This window comes from Silene latifolia, chromosome 7 (genome assembly GCF_048544455.1).
Source record: "Silene latifolia isolate original U9 population chromosome 7, ASM4854445v1, whole genome shotgun sequence".
NCBI classification, from domain to species: domain Eukaryota; kingdom Viridiplantae; phylum Streptophyta; class Magnoliopsida; order Caryophyllales; family Caryophyllaceae; genus Silene; species Silene latifolia.
Genome location: NC_133532.1, coordinates 10,443,030 through 10,459,204, shown reverse-complemented (window position 1 = coordinate 10,459,204; position 16,175 = coordinate 10,443,030). Strand labels below are relative to the sequence as shown.

Here is a 16,175-nt window from a genome sequence, read left to right as displayed (position 1 = left end):
GAACCCTAGGTACTCAATTGAAGATGACTATTTTGTTGGACTTGGAGGTTGGGGTTTTTGTTTAGATAGGATATAAGATAGATTGGTGAAATAAGTAAGGGTAATTTGGTCATTATAAATATCCGAAAGTCGTTAAACTGAAATCGAGTCAAAAAGTACACAAACACGTCAATACGATGTAAAATAGGTGAAAATGGTGGGATAAACACAAAAAGTAGGTGGTTATTTGTAAAGTTAAACTAAATAGGTGGTAATTTGTAAAAAATAAAACATAATAGGTGGTAAATCACAATTTTTCCCAAATTTAATAATCTCACTCCAATGATCATACTTCAAGTGTCCCATAACTTTGTGGGTGCAAATCTTATGGTCTATGCTTAACTTTCTCTTGTACAAGTAACTCAATTTTTGCATGGTTGAGTGTCATAAACAACTTAGTATATTTCTCGTATCGGATTTGTTAACCTGTGTCCTTGAAAAATCGCTCTTTAATCATAGTAAATTTTTCAAAGTTATTGACATTAAACCAAACATTTAAGTGCTTTCCACCTAAACCCATATTAAGCTTCTATAAAGTCCCACTTACTGCATCCTATGTACCCTTTTTCTTGTTTCATTTTTTCTTGGTTTTTTGTTAAGTTCTCAAAGATTTAATCTTTTTATATTTTTGCTAAACCCATGTTGTATTTTAGAGTTATGGTGTCATTTTGGGTGTTAGAATGTGATGAAAGCTGTTGATTTTAGTTGTGATCAGAGTTTAACAGGAAGATGAGGGCAGAATTGTCATTTCTGGTGGTTGGATTGTGTGTGATTCTTAGTGTTTTCCAAATTCATGGATCTTCAGGTAATGGGTTTTGTACTTTGTACTGTTGAGTTCAATTTTTGTTTTATTCTTATGTCTACATTACTCAGAATTTGTGTTTGTGCTGATTGCCTGACTGCTGTGTGAATGTGCTTGAATTGTAAAGTTGTGGACTGACTGACTGTAAATGTAAGGCTGCGTACATCCGACCCCCTTTACCTCGTAATTTGTGGGAGTCTTGAGGCACTAGGGTAATGTTGTTGTTGTTGCTGCTGACTGTGAATGTTCTTGAATTGTGAAGTTGAGAACTGACTGTATAAATGTTAGGCTGCATACATCTGGCCCCTTTACCTCGCAATTTGCGAGAGTCTTGAGGCACTGGTGTAATGTTGTTGTTGAAATTCCAGTACCCAATGACAAGTGTTCATCTCTCTTTTCCTTTTTTTTTTGCCTTTCACATCACGCAAATTCTTATTTCAGACAGGATTGCATTCTATTAAAAAAATGGTGACATTTGGTCCGTCTTATTTCAGACCGTCTGGAGCAAGACTTATTTGTTCACATTTTGGTTTGTTTTTTAAGGCCATTTTAGAGAAGTTTCTGGAAATAATGAAACTGCAAATTGCTGAACTTAAATGGCATAGTTTGCTTGAAAGGTGCAAATTTCTGGAATTTGTTTTTGGAAATTAAGATTGATTATTGAACTGTTGAGGCAATTGATATGCTGCCAAGTTCTGAACTAAATATGAGAAGTTGAGAACCGCTCATGAGTGACTTAATCAGCTAAGTTAGCGGATATTTGCAAATTTCGAACTATAGTGAATGCAGGGCAGCAGAATTGCTGAATTTGTAAATGCAATTACTCAAACTCTTAAAGCATGCTATTTAATTGATTTGTTAGATGCGATGTCTGCCTATAGTTAGGAAATTTGCGATAGCTAACAGCCTAACAGTGTTATTAGATGCAACAGGTCATGCTGCAGATGTTGCTTTCTCTCCTGCTGTAAGTCCTGTCTTAAACTTAGGAAGACATGAACATGCGGTTACCAAACCTTCTAAAGTTGCATTGGGCTCCCACTCTCTTGCGAGTCATTCATTTCATAAAGGTAACCCTTTAACTCTTGGCTCGTAGAGAAAAGTTGAGATTTAATTCGTTATATCTCTACAACAGTAACATTACCCTTGTGCCTTAATAGGCTTCCCTATCGTCAGTTAATGGAATCAGATGTACAAAAATTGAAATGTTCGTTTTGGTTTTTGTTGCAGCTCCAGCAACGTATGATTCCAGGAGGGCTACTACGCTTCCCTCAACCGTGCCTTCTAAATCACCATTTCAACATACAACAAAATCATTGACCGACCCTGAATCTATTGTCCCTGAAATTTCTGCGTTTAAGCATCATCACCACCACCGCCATGGCCACCATCATCATGAACACAGTCAGCGTGCCAAACTTCCATATAGCAAACCTGCTGCAGGACCATTAAATGCGCGTCCAGCTGCAGGACCATTAAATCCGCGTCTTCCACAATCATATGCTCACCATGGTAATATTCTTTGAATGCTTGGATGATAAATGTAGAATTGTACTCCGTATTACATACTGTGAATTACATTATCGGTGCACTTTCTGAATTGATTATTTTGATAACTAGTGCCTATTCAACCACCCTCTATATCACCATCAAGTTATTCTGTCAATTTGATTCCTCCTCCTTCAACTTTGGCGCACGCCTTGCCGCCTCCACCTCCTAATCAAGGTATTAACATTTGGATTCTCTCTGTTTCTGTTATCGGTACTTTCCCATTACTTATAAAATCTTGACATCCATGATGGTGATCTGAATATGTTTATTAAACTTGTAGATTGTACAGCTGTAACATGCCCAGAACCATATACATCGACCCTCACAGGATCTCCTTGCGGTTGTGTTTTACCGATTAAAGTTAAATTGCAACTCAATGTTTCTATATACACATTTTTCCCTTTTGTTTCTGAGCTGGCTTCAGAAATTGCATCGAGCCTTTCACTCAACCGGAGTCAAGTCCGCATCATGGGAGCTGATGCAGCTAACCAGCAACCTGAGAAAACCATTGCTCTTATATACTTGATTCCACTGTCCGATAAATTCAAATTTGATAATGCTTTCTCGATGTATCAGAAGTTTTGGCGAAAGAAAGTTCACGTAAAGTATTCCCTTTTTGGTGCTTATGATGTGCTAGACGTTCATTACCCAGGTATTCTATCTTTCTACTGTAGTTATAGTCTTTTTCTATCACGTGCAAGTGGTCAAGGGTTCGATTCCTGACTGTTGCGAATGAAAAAGCCAAACTTGGGAGGGGTCAACCCATTAAATTGCCTTCAGTACCCGAAGGAGGTTGCCCAAGCTGTCGGTAGGGGATACTGCTGGTCAACACCCAAAAAAAAAAAAAAAAACATTCTATATACTTCAAGGAGTTTTTTTTTAGTATGCTGAAAAATGCATCTTTTTCAGGTCTTCCGCCTTCTCCGCCTTCCCTTTCCTCAAATCTTGCTTCTATAGATGATCATTCTTATCCTGCCAACCATAAGGAGAATGGCGGCAGCTCCCTAAAGCCTCTAGGAGTTGACGTTCCCAGAAAACAAAACAAGGGTTTCAGTCGACGTGTTGCAGCTGTGATAATCATATCTTGTTTCACAGTTATTGTAACATGTGCTGCTGTCGTTTGGATGTTGATAGCGAGTTGTAGATCTTCAGGACATCAGCGAGAAGCAGCGGCTTCTGCATCTTCCTTTACAAAGCCATCAGGTACTGTTACAACTGAGCATTATTCTGTTCTGACTTCTGAAATTTCCTGAGTAATTTCTTAACACCGTCATAGTTTGTGGCAAGACGCCAAGATCCGACCCAAACCTGAAAATAACAACCTGAGTTGAACTGTACTCGAAAAGACACATTCCAATTTCCGAATGACCCATAGGCTAGTATTACTGTTAACAGCCATGTGATTTAGTTAAGTATCTTTTGATGGAAGTCTGAGTGGCAGATGCTTGATCTGAATGAACAGGTGCGGCTAGGTCTTTGGCCTTAGGGAGCAGATCCCTATCTGAATCGATGTCTTTCAGTTCTACCATGCTAAATGCCATCGGATATGCAAAGATTTACAGTCTTCATGAAATAGAAAAGGCCACTGATTCATTTGATTCTATGCGAGTCCTGGGGGAAGGTGGGTTTGGTGTAGTATACAGGGGAACTCTTGATGATGGAGAACAAGTGGCTGTCAAAGTACTAAAAAAAGACAACCGTCATGGTGCGCGTGAGTTCTTGTCCGAAGTTGAGATGCTTAGCCGGTTGCACCACAGAAACCTCGTCAAATTGCTTGGTATATGTACAGAAGAACACATTCGGTGCCTTGTCTATGAGCTGGTTCCAAATGGCAGTGTTGAATCTCATTTACATGGTACGTCTAAAAGTTTCCGTGAAACCCAAATTCCTGAAAAAATTATTTCCACTTTTGTTTAGATGTGCATTTTCCGATATTTTGAGCATTTACTTTGAGAACAGGAATTGGTAAGGAAGATGGTCATCTTGATTGGACAACCCGTATGAAAATCGCTCTTGGTGCTGCTCGAGGTTTGGCCTACCTGCATGAAGATTCAAGCCCATGTGTTATCCACCGTGATTTTAAGGCCAGTAACATCTTGTTGGAACATGATTTCACACCGAAAGTGTCCGACTTTGGATTGGCTACAAATGCATCGAATGGGGCAGATCAACCCATTGCAACCCAAGTTATCGGTACATTTGGGTATGCTTGCTATACTAATATTTGCTCACAAATATTGTTTTGCTGATTTATTCTCTGATGTAAATTTTAAACTGCTTTAGGTCATGTGCAAGTTTATCCTATAGTAAGGTTTTTAAAAAAATTATGCTGGTTTTCGACGAGAAACTTAAAATGCAGACGTCACTTAGATTAGCTTGTATAGTCAGTGTCGAAACTCGTCAGCATCAAAATTACCCTTGTAGGCATGTGGCTCTCTATTCTGATTTTTGTATTTCTTTTGTGATTTTCAGTTACTTGGCTCCAGAATATGCCATGACAGGCCATCTTCTTGTCAAGAGCGACGTCTACAGCTATGGCGTAGTTTTACTAGAGCTATTAAGCGGAAGAAAACCAGTCGATTTCTCAAATCCACCAGGCCAAGAAAACCTAGTAGCATGGGCTCAACCACTCCTCACAAGCAATGAGGGTTTAGAAATGATAATGGATCCCAACTTAAACCCGATTCCTTCATTTGACAGTTTTACTAAAGTAGCAGCAATTGCTTCAATGTGTGTACAGCCAGAGGTATCACGCCGACCTTTCATGGGAGAAGTTGTTCAAGCCTTAAAACTCGTTTTCAGCGAGCTTAATGATGCTAATGATGGAAGACAAACTAGTAGCAGTCCAGACCCAGAAAAGGTTCCTGTAAGTGAATTCCGAGAGTTTCTTGGAGGTCCATATCCTGCATTTGGGTATGAATCGTGTCCTGACGCCAAGATATCATTATCAGCAGTGGATTTGGTGAGTGCATCAGCCCAATTTGAAGATATCGAAAATGAGAACAGGAAATGCAGGTCTGGTCCTCTGAGGAAAAGACCATTTTGGCTGAGATTGGGAAGATTTTATAAAGGTAGCATGCGCGAACGTCTTTGGCAAGAATCTCATTGAGAGAACTCTATATACCAGGGCTAGGTTCGAAATTCTGATCTCATGTTTGAAATTGAAATATTCATTGCTCAACTATTGAGCAAGGGCGGTCAACAGACTAGTCTATGTAAAATTCTTTATGAATGTAAAAAAAAAAAAAAAAAAAGGCAACAGGGACGGAACCTTCTACTGGTAAAAAAACGATCTGTCGCTGTTCTTAGCGATCGTGTAGGTAGCAAATTTGAGGCAGAGTGGCATTGTAGCCTTGTAGGTATGTGCAAGTCACACTTTCATCTATATAACATCTGTTAGGTTTTGAGTAAACTATTGCAGCAGTTTATAATATGTTTTTCTGCATTTTAGAGACTGAATCAAGCATGCATGATCTGCTTCTGCAAGTTATCTGTATGCCATCACCGTAAACAGTTCAGTAGGAAAACTGAACTGTTTTCTAACTATAAACTACAGACTTACAGAGCATGAGTCTCACGAGGCGGTTCAGAAGTATACAGTCAACAACTGCATTATCCGACTATCTCAAAGATGTTCGGTAGTAAATGAAAACAGTTTTAATATAGATAGGGTTCGTCTGCTGATGATCCCTATTGAAAATCGCAAATCTGCTGATGATTGCAAGTCTTTGTTCTAACTATCTCAGCAGACAAACCCTAGTCGATTTTTTAAAATAGACAGGGTTCGTCTGCTGATGGTCCATAATGAAGAAAAGCAAACTGTTTTCTAACACCACAAGTCACAACCAATACATTTACCATTTTGGCTACCCTATTTCTCTACAATTACTTGACAATAATTAATTATAAAATTAATAAAAAAGATAAGACATTAATAAATTAATAAACAAAGATCACACAAAATCTACTTAGTTCATCATCTGTAACAGCTAATCATTGGCAGAAAACTCCCTATACATTAGCTCCTTTTCCAAGTCTTTCTCTCAGGATCTTCACTCCCATGTACCTGCACATCATAAATAAACTAGCTGAAGAAATTTGATGGTGACGGGATTCAAACACAGGTCATGAACTCATGATCGTATATTTAGTTACCTTCCCATCATCATGACAGTAGCTTGAGGATTGGTTCCAGGGGATTCAGTAAAGGTAGACCCGTCAATGACTCTAACCCGATCAACACCAAGAACCCGATAATCATGATTAACTACCCTGCCAACTTGGCAACCTCCATGATAATGCCAAATGGTGATGACAGTGTCCTTACAGAACTGTTCTAAAGACTGAGTATCATTAGTTTGTTTCGGAATGAGATTAACATTTGCCTGCACACTCATATTCAGCAACTTCTGAGTGATTTCTTCATCAGTTCCAGTGTAATCTACAAAATGCTTGGATTTGACTAATTTCTCAATTATCCTTATGCTTTCGACACATTTTCTTAGATCATGAGGGTGACTGAAGTAGTTGAAGGTGACAGCGGGATTATTGTCGACATTCGTGTCAATCAGCTTGAGATGTCCTATGGATCTCGGTCTCGCTATCTTTCCTAAGATGAATCCTCCATTGAATACCTCAAAGGGTAAGTCTTGTTTCCTGTTTTTGTAGTCTTGGATTGCCTTGTGTGTTCTTAGTCTTGGAGGGATTGTTGACAGCTGACCAATCTGCCCAAATCAAAGACAATATCAGTGAAATTAATTATTCGCAGTCGAGTCTAGACCTGGCAAACGGGTCATCCAGGTCGGTTCAATTTAGGGTTTGCAAGAATTCAGGTCAGGACAGGTCAGGCCGGTCATTTCGTGTTTGAATCATTTTCTGGTAAACTATTATCAAGCTATCTATGGATAGTAACCAATTTGCAACAATAAACATTCGGGTCGAGTTATTCGGACCTGGTCAATTTTGCCAGTCTAGTCAAGTTAGAGTAGACTCGAAAAGCGGGTCATTCGGGTGGAATCATTACGGGCTAAAATCAAGATCACAAAAATTATCGATTTGCAATCGAGTCTAGACCTGGCAAACGGGTCATCCAAGTCGGGTCAATTTAGGGTTTGCAAAAATTCAGGTCCGGACGGGTCAGGCCGGTCATTTCCTGTGTTTGGATCATTTTCTGGTGAACAATAAACATTCTGGTCGAGTTATACGGGCCTGGTCAATTTTTCCAGTCGAGTCAGAGTAGACTCGAAAAGCGGGCCATTCTGGTGGAATAAATCATTACAGGCTAAATACAAAATGATCAGAATAACAGAAGTATAGACACGAACCTCAGCAGAAGCGATCCCATGGTGACGAAGAATACTACTAGTAGACTGACCGAACCCATTACTAGCTTCAATATACACACCCTTCTTCGTAATCCCGACAGTCTGGATCAAAGACTGTCCTTGAAATTTCTTGAAACCTCGTGTTTGTTTTTTTTTCTACATGGTAACTTCATTTTTAATAAAAACGCATTTGACTGACCATAATTCACGATCAAAACTTCTGAAAGTGATTTCAGTTTCTGAACTCTTGGCAAGAATTACGGCTAGTCAAACTTTAAACTTTGATTGACCGTACCTCTTTGTAGCGTGTTCCGAATGCGGCATTTTTTTTTCAAATTGATGATATCTTTTATTTGGAAAAAAAATCGTCGCTTTCGGAACTCATGGTTGTGAGTTATGGCTCGTCAAAAGCGTTTTTGGTGAAAATAATGTTACCATGTAGAAAATAAAAAAACACGGGATTACCATGTGGAATATCCTTTTTTTGTCTAAAGTGGAATGTCAAGGCTAGACTGATCACTGACTCGATCGAAGCCTGGTACAACATTTGACCTATTTCCCAACAAATAGGTGAAGTGGTGATACTGAACCGAAAAAACCTAAACCAATACGACTAAGCTCGCATTGACACGACCTAAACCATACCCAACTCACCAGATTACCAACTTGACATTGACTTTATAATAATCATACGTATGTAGAGCTGACCATTAGCACGGTGACCTAGCCGCCCGCCTTGGCTCATTATTTAAAATTCACGCCATGACCGCCCTTGGCCCGCCATTTTAGCAAAAATAAAATAAAAATAAATAAATTGGCAAGGCTTGGCCCGCCTCAGGCCCCGACCCCCACCAAACAAATCCCAGTCCGACCCGGCCCAGGTCTGACCAGGAGAGCCCGCCCCGCCCTCTGGCCAGCCCGGCCCGAGTACATGTCTATACAAATGTATACCTTCGATGTTGAAAGTGGTTCGTTGGACAGTGGCTTGGACAAGGACATCAAGCGTAACCGGGTTGGACGCTAAAGCTCGGCAGCGAGAATGACGACGGCCATTCTCCTCGAAAATAGTGCCACCAACCTTAGTGCCATACTTGTGATCATAAGTAAATCCATTGAAAGGCGAAATTCCAACATCTAAAAGTGCATCCCTTACTGTTGTTTGCCACTCCCCTATTACTACATTAATTTGTGTCTAGGGTAATCATCTTTGCATAGGTACACGATAAGCCTATCACTCGTCGTTCAACATCTCAAAGAATTTTGACAAGATCATCTTTTTACTTTCACATGTTGCTAGATCAATCAAAAGTTGGTCACGTTCTTTGGTTAGTGATGACACAGTTTTAACGAGGGACTCATCTCCTTTTTTAGACACTGATGCAACAATGCAGTGCTCTGTTGCATGCGTTACATCAACCCTTTTAGCTAGAAACAGATTATGTTTTCGGAGCTTTTTAATCTCTTTTTCAAGACTCAATGATGAACTAGGTTGATCAACTTCATTTTGACACTCTTTTAAATTGAGATTTTCTTCAGCTATGTCCTCAATTTCATCTTGCATAGCTTCTAGTTTATTATTTTGCACGACACTTATCAATAAATTGGTCTAAAAGAAGACAAACTTTGTCTTTGGAGAAAGATCGAACCTTTTTCTTAAGATGATTTACCTCATTTTCCGAATCGGAATCGGAATCAATAGGAATCAACCGAAGTATGCCGAAATTGTCCTTCTACAATCTGCCCACACCACTACGACAACAACCAAACCAGCCCTTGTTAACCCATGGTGGCGGGCTGCAATGGCAGACGAACACCAGACACTTTTAAAGAACTACACATGGACCCTCGTCCCTCGTGACCAAGCCCCAAATGTCGTTGGATGCAATTATGCAAATGGGTCTGAATTAAGTACAATGTCGATGGAAGCATTAAACAACACAAAGCGAGGCTCGTTGCCAAGGGCTTTCACCAAAGACCTCGCATTGATTACTCGGAAACCTTTAGTCCTCTGATTAAACCCACAACCATTCGACTCATTTTTACCATTGCCGTCACTCAACATTGGCACCTCCATCAACTCGACATCAATAATGCCTTTCTTCAAGGTCACCTAACTGACTTTGTTTTCATGACTCAGCCGCCGGGTTTCTTTGACCCGGAAAAACCCGAGTATGTTTTCAAATTAAATAAAGCAATATATGGTCTCAAACAAGCCCCGAGAGCATGGTACACGGAACTCAAACCCCATCTCGTCAACATTGGTTTTCGAAACTCCCTCTTTGATCTATCGCTCTTCATTCTTGTCACCTCATCTATTACATTATACGTTTTTATCTACGTTGACGACATTATCGTTACCGGTCCGAACAAAACCCACATTGCTACGTTTATATCTCGGCTGTCCGACACGTTTTCCCTCAAAGATCTTGGACCTCTTTCCTACTTCCCCGGAATAGAAGTCACACCCACCAAAACCGGCCTCCACCTCAATCAAACTAAGTACCCGTCGGATCTTTTCCACAAACACAATTACCAAGATCGTATTCCTCGCCTCCACCCCCATGATATCTCACCCTCCTCTTATAGCCGAACCCACCCACCCAAATCGAAAATGAAACCGACTGTCGAGTTATAATTGGCAGCCTTCAATATCTCTCACTAACCCGACCCGACATCGTCTTCCCCGTCAACAAACTTGCCCTATTTCTCACACACCCCACCTCCACTCACTAGGCGCCTTAAAACGTCTTCTTCGTTATCTCGCAAGTTACCATACATCTTGGTATACATCTCACAAGCTCGTCCCCTCTCCGTCTTCACGCCTATTGTGATGCCGATTGGGGAGGTGATCCTAGTGACTATGTCTCCACTACCGGCTACGACCTTGTTTACTTGGGAAGGAATCATATCTCGTGGTCCTCTAAAAAGCAACGAGCACTCTCTCGATCTTCGACAAAAGCTGAGTTCCGAGCTATAGTCGACACAACATCCGAACTCCTATGGCTAAGGTCTCTTCTTCAAGAACTCTGCATTACTACTATTCAGCACCGTGTATTTTTGTGACAACCTCGGTGTCACACACTATTCGGCTAACCCGTGTTTCATTCTCGAATGAAACATCTATCTCTCGCGTTCCATTTTATTAAGGAGCAAGTTCGTCTTGGTTCTATTCGGATACAACACATTAATGGCAATGACCAACTTGCTGACACCCTCACCAAACCTCTATACAAGCCTCGTTTCCTTGAGTTGTCTTCCAAGATTGGTCTTCGTCTAAGACCGTCCATCTTAAGCGAAAATGTTAATAATAATAATTCCATCAAATCTTTGGTCAAAGATCATACCATATCTTCCTCTTCATAAGTCAAGGAACGTATCAATCAAGTCCTCTATAAGTCTTCTATATTAGGCATGAATTTCGTTAGTTTTAGAATCCGATTTGTAAATATCGTCGATGTTTTAGTAAATATCGTCGGCGTTTTCATTCCAAAAGACGATAATGCCCTTTGCATAATTACACTATTTTCTCTCTCTAAAAAATTTCTCCTCAAATTCTAGTAAAAACCAACTACATTTCGATCTCTCATTGCATTAAATAACCAATTAAAAGATGTTAGAAATTAACGCACATCGACTAGAAAACTTAATTAAATTTAAAAAATCGGCAAATAAACGTATTAAACACGGTTTTTTTTTTTAAAAAAAAACGAACTAGGTCATGGACTAAATGTTGAGGTTCAACAATCGACCATGGACCAAACGTTGAAAACCAACGTTTGTCGTGGTCCAAAGGTGGGAAACCAACGTTGGCCGTGGTCCAAATGTGGGAAACCAACATTGGCCGTGGTCCAAACGTTGGAATCCCACGTTTGGCCACGGAGATTTTTTTTTTTAAAAATTAAAAAATAAAAAAATAAAAAAATTTCCGTGGCCAAACGTGGGATTCCAACGTTTGGACCACGGCCAACGTTGGTTTCCCACGTTTGGACCACGGCAATCGTTGGTTTCCAACGTTTGGTCCATGCCTGAACGTTAGATCTCAAAGTAAATTTCAGATTTACGCAGAAAAATTGCAATGTTTGTTATTACTAAGTCAATACGTGACGTAAATCAATTATCAAATAGATTTAGCGGTGCGAAAAAAAAAAATTAACCAAATAATGAAGCGATTAAGTTGTTTAAGTACCGGTGATTCGAGATCCGTTGCGTTGTTAATTGTTGTTGTTGTTTTTTTTTTTTAATTTAGTTGAAGTTAAGAGGAAATTTTTTTAGAGAGAGAAAGTGTTGGATGAGTGGAAGGGCAGTTATCGTTTTTTTTTTTGAAAAACGTCGTCGATATTTACTAAAACGTCGTCGATATAAATCAGCCCCCTTTTAGAATGCATATAATTTGTTACTGTACTACCTTATTTACCTCCACAAATCACGTATCATATTTTCTATGTTTAGCTAGTTATTCTCCATGTATTCACTATATATAAGCACCATTGTAACTCTTCGATATTTATCACAAAATATAATACAAAACTCTTTCTTTGCAGAGTATCCATTTTAATGTTAAAACGAGTTTAAATAGGTAATGTATTATAAGGATAAATGTCTAAGTAAAAAGTTGTATTATTAGGCCCTGTTCTTTTGGATTGAAACTTATAGGATCGAATCGAATCGAACTTATAAGATCCGAATCGAATCGAACTTATAGGATCCGAATCGAACTTAATCGAACTTATAGGATCTGAACCGAACTTAAATTAAGTGAGTATAGGATCCGAATCGAACTTATAGGATCTCGAATCGAATCGAATCGAACTTATAGGATCTCGAATCGAACTTATAGGATCTCGAATCGAATCGAAATTATAGGATCGAATCGAATCGAACTTATATGATCGAATCGAACTTATAGGATCTCGAATCGAATCGAATCGAACTTATAGGGTCGAAGTTAACTTAAATTAAGTGACTTTAAGTCCAAAATAACAGGGCCTTAGTAACAAAGGGAATGATAATATATAAATCCGTTTTCTATTAAAGCGTGAAGAGTTAAGAACGATTAACACTTAAGAGGGGAAGGGGGTGAATTAGGTGTACTTTTTAAAAATTTTCTCCTTTACTTGGTTAGAGACTAACACAAGTAAGAGCTATTAAGTACAAACTTGAGAAACTTAATGAATTGTAAGTTCACAAGAGGTACAAAGAGTCTATGCAACAAGATGAGTGATGTTGTACGTAATCGGTAGCGAGATTGATGAACAAAAGTAGAATGATAAAAGAACGTAAAAGTAAATAAACAAATAAGACGATGTTTAAAAATTGGTTGACTCCTACCAGGAGCCTACGTCCAACCGTTATTTTATTGCTTGTTTAGAAATTTACTCAAACTTAACTAAACCATTACAATGAAAATAACTCGTCAATCTACTCCGGTTGCAATTGCTTAAAGCTACTCCGCTTCAAGACTTTTCCTTGCTCAAAGCTACTCCGCTTCAAAACTTAAGTTTTATCTCAACGGTTTCTGAGTCGAATCTCAGTGGTTCACTTAAGAACATGGAGATTAGAATTAAGACCTAAACACAAGAATCATGGAACATACTCTTTAAGCAACAGTGCAGCAGACTGATACATGGAGACATTTCAGCACTTTTGAAAACAATTGAAGACTTTAAGACTTAAAAACGTTTTTGCAAATACTTAAAGAAAAACAGAAGTTTTTGACTCTGAAATGCTTTGCAAATATTACTCAATAAAATGCTCTTAAAAAAGTCTTCGTTTTGAATGAGGTAGAGAGCTCCTTATATAGACAAGGAATAAGTACCTTAAGAGTAGGGATGACAATGAGTGAGATATGGATGGGGTGGAGCCATATCCACATCTATATCTTTTTAATTTATGGTCATCCATATCCCACCTTCATTCATTTAATATTTTTTCATCCATCCATATCCATATCCACCGGGTGAAGCGGGTGGAGCGGGTACCCGTTGGATATTTTCACTGCTTATAAAATTTAAAGAATATATTGTAAAAAAATTGTGGCGATAAAATTAAAAGGCATACATAATTCAAGTATCAATATGTGTTAGCAAATAGCAACCCAGTATATATCCAACAAAAAAGTGTCTTTACAAAGCAAGTGACCATACAAATACGCCACGCCAACTACAAAGAAACCACCAACGCATTATATTGTTGATTAAACTAACAAAAGTAAGTTACTTTGATTAGTGAAAATAATAATATCCACATAAACACAAGTTTTACTTTTCCTAAATAACAGTATGATATTAAAATTAAGTAAAATTTCGATTAAAAAAATATACTCTTGAAGGGAAATCATTAATGACCTAAATAATTATTAACTTAATAAAAAATTAATTATAAATATTAATTTCGGATATCCACAGGGTGGTTAAGCGGGTGAGAGACGATAATCCATATCCCACCCTAAATTCACCCATATCCATATCCTACCCTAAATTCGAAAACAATTCGTCATCCATATCCCACTCATTTAATTTCGGGTGGATGGATATCCACAGGGTAAGGGTGAGACTGCCATCCCTACTTAAGAGTAGAAAAATTATTAGAAAAATCTAAGCTTTGGAAATGATGAAAACTTTTCATTATTTTAAATGATTTTAAAGTAGTGTAACTGATTTGCTTTTACACAAGGTTCAATGAACAAATTTCAACAACTATGGAAAGATTTGATGATAAAGCAAAAGACATTGTTCCTTAAGTTAAGGAGGACAAAGTTCCCCTTTTTAAGGTAAAGTATATGTACTTCTTTGAATCCAAAAGCTTAGATATTTTTCATATGATAAAGCATGTTACTCTTATAATTTTGTTTAAAAGATTTCTGAAATCGAAATTGTAAACATTTGTAAGCTTGAAATTTTTCTTTGAAAAATTGTCTTCACCGTTGTATCAGATGCAACAGTGCATTGCACTGTTGCATGGTTCTGCTGTCACTTGACAAGTTGATTATGTTACACGTCCTCGTTTACAACATTTGACTTAGGCTAGGGATACTATATAATACTCTCTCTGTTTCGGTTATTTGTTGTCCTATTTTATTTTGGGGTGTCTTATGCATTTGTTGTCCTTTCTATTTTAAGTTGAAATTGATGAGCAATTAAATCATTCACATCCAATTTATTCCACTTATCAGTTAGTAATTCACATATTCCTTTTTTTTTTAATTTTTATGGCAAAATTAAAGAACAACAATTAATCAGACCGAAGACTCGAAGAGTAATAAGTAATGGATAAGGATCCTTGACATTGCATTTAGAGTCGCGTGCGTTAGTCTTGTTATCAAGGTAATCAATATCTATCTATATTATTAAAGGAAGCTTTTTTCGAAAGATTATAGAGTCTCCAACTTTTGTCAAATACTAAACATTAATTAACTATAAACTTTAATAATCAAAAAGCTATCTAATCAGTTTAGGACGTTACTCGTGTACCACCTTTTTAGTCTTTAAAAGAAAAGTGTTTTAGTTGGACTACAATTTGTTCACATATCCTAAACCAATTCAACTGTTAACTATTCCTATATATATATAGTCCTTTAACTCCTTTTAGACTCCTCCCTCCCTCACGCCATAACTATTGACATTCACTTTTTGTTTTGATTTTTTAGCTAGACTAGTTGGTTGTCCGCGCCCTAACGGGCGCGGCATTCTATTGGGTTATATTATCGTTTATCTCCGATTGTATTAATGTCAGTGTTTAATTTGTGAAAATGACCGATAACACCTATTTATTTCTGCTGAATGTAGTATATGACATATTACGTTTATGTGTTTGCTTATGAGAATTATTTGTGTGTATTTTGTTCTCAAACATTAGGTTGCTCAATAGCAATCATAGCAAAAGAAAAAAAAAGGGATATTCTCTCGTGTACCCCTGAACTTTTTCGTTTTCTAAGGTGTACCCCTCGTTTTTCGCAAAAAAACTTTGACCGACAATAATTTTCTGTTACGAGTTCAGAAAATGGTAATTTTTTTTTTCAAACAAATTATCTCGTCAAGGCCTTGAATTTGAAAAAAACATTCACCGCATTTGAACTCGTAGCCGGTAGTTATGGTTGGTCAAACATTTTTTAACGAATAAACTTTGACCGACCATAATTCCCGACTACGAGTTGAGACGTCGGTGAATTTTTTTTCAAACTGAAGACCTCTTAAAGACGGTCAATGTGGAAACAAAATTTATCGTATTCTGAACTTATAGCCAAGAGTTATTGACGGTCAAAGTTTTTTTGTATGAAAAGAGGGGTATATCGTAGAAATTGAAAAAATTGAGGGGTACACGAGATAATATCCCAAAAAAAAAAAAAAATAACTATACCAAAAAAAAAAACATTACCCTCCAAATTTGTCTATTAACCTGTAGGTTAGTACTACAAATGACATTTGTGATGTGTTAATTGAATTAAAGTGCTACTATTCTTAATT

The 16,175-nt window shown here is 37.9% G+C and overlaps 2 protein-coding genes across 5 annotated transcripts; one reads left to right on the top strand and one right to left on the bottom strand.

Moving 5' to 3' along the window:
• The first annotated feature begins 299 nt into the window (after positions 1 to 299).
• LOC141591679 (receptor-like serine/threonine-protein kinase ALE2) lies at positions 300 to 5,834 on the top strand. Of its 4 annotated transcripts, none has more exons than XM_074412095.1 (9): positions 300 to 844; positions 1,774 to 1,908; positions 2,069 to 2,350; positions 2,459 to 2,563; positions 2,670 to 3,041; positions 3,299 to 3,592; positions 3,852 to 4,244; positions 4,349 to 4,592; positions 4,862 to 5,834. In XM_074412095.1, exons 1-9 carry the CDS (start codon positions 769 to 771, stop codon positions 5,496 to 5,498), a joined length of 2,538 nt encoding a protein of 845 aa, XP_074268196.1. In that variant the 5' UTR covers positions 300 to 768; the 3' UTR covers positions 5,499 to 5,834. The 4 variants fall into 4 exon arrangements, with proteins under 4 accessions (XP_074268196.1, XP_074268197.1, XP_074268195.1 ...); XM_074412096.1 differs by having other exon boundaries at positions 426 to 1,251; positions 1,385 to 1,908; XM_074412094.1 differs by having other exon boundaries at positions 643 to 844; positions 1,765 to 1,908.
• A 394-nt stretch (positions 5,835 to 6,228) lies between these two features.
• On the bottom strand, positions 6,229 to 9,274 carry LOC141589703 (protein HOTHEAD-like). The gene is made up of 5 exons (XM_074410330.1): positions 8,995 to 9,274; positions 8,645 to 8,889; positions 7,714 to 7,869; positions 6,545 to 7,113; positions 6,229 to 6,455 (listed from the first exon to the last, which is right to left on the bottom strand). The coding sequence occupies exons 1-5, from the start codon at positions 9,272 to 9,274 to the stop codon at positions 6,401 to 6,403; spliced, it is 1,305 nt and encodes a 434-aa protein (XP_074266431.1). The 3' UTR covers positions 6,229 to 6,400.
• Positions 9,275 to 16,175: the final 6,901 nt, after the last annotated feature.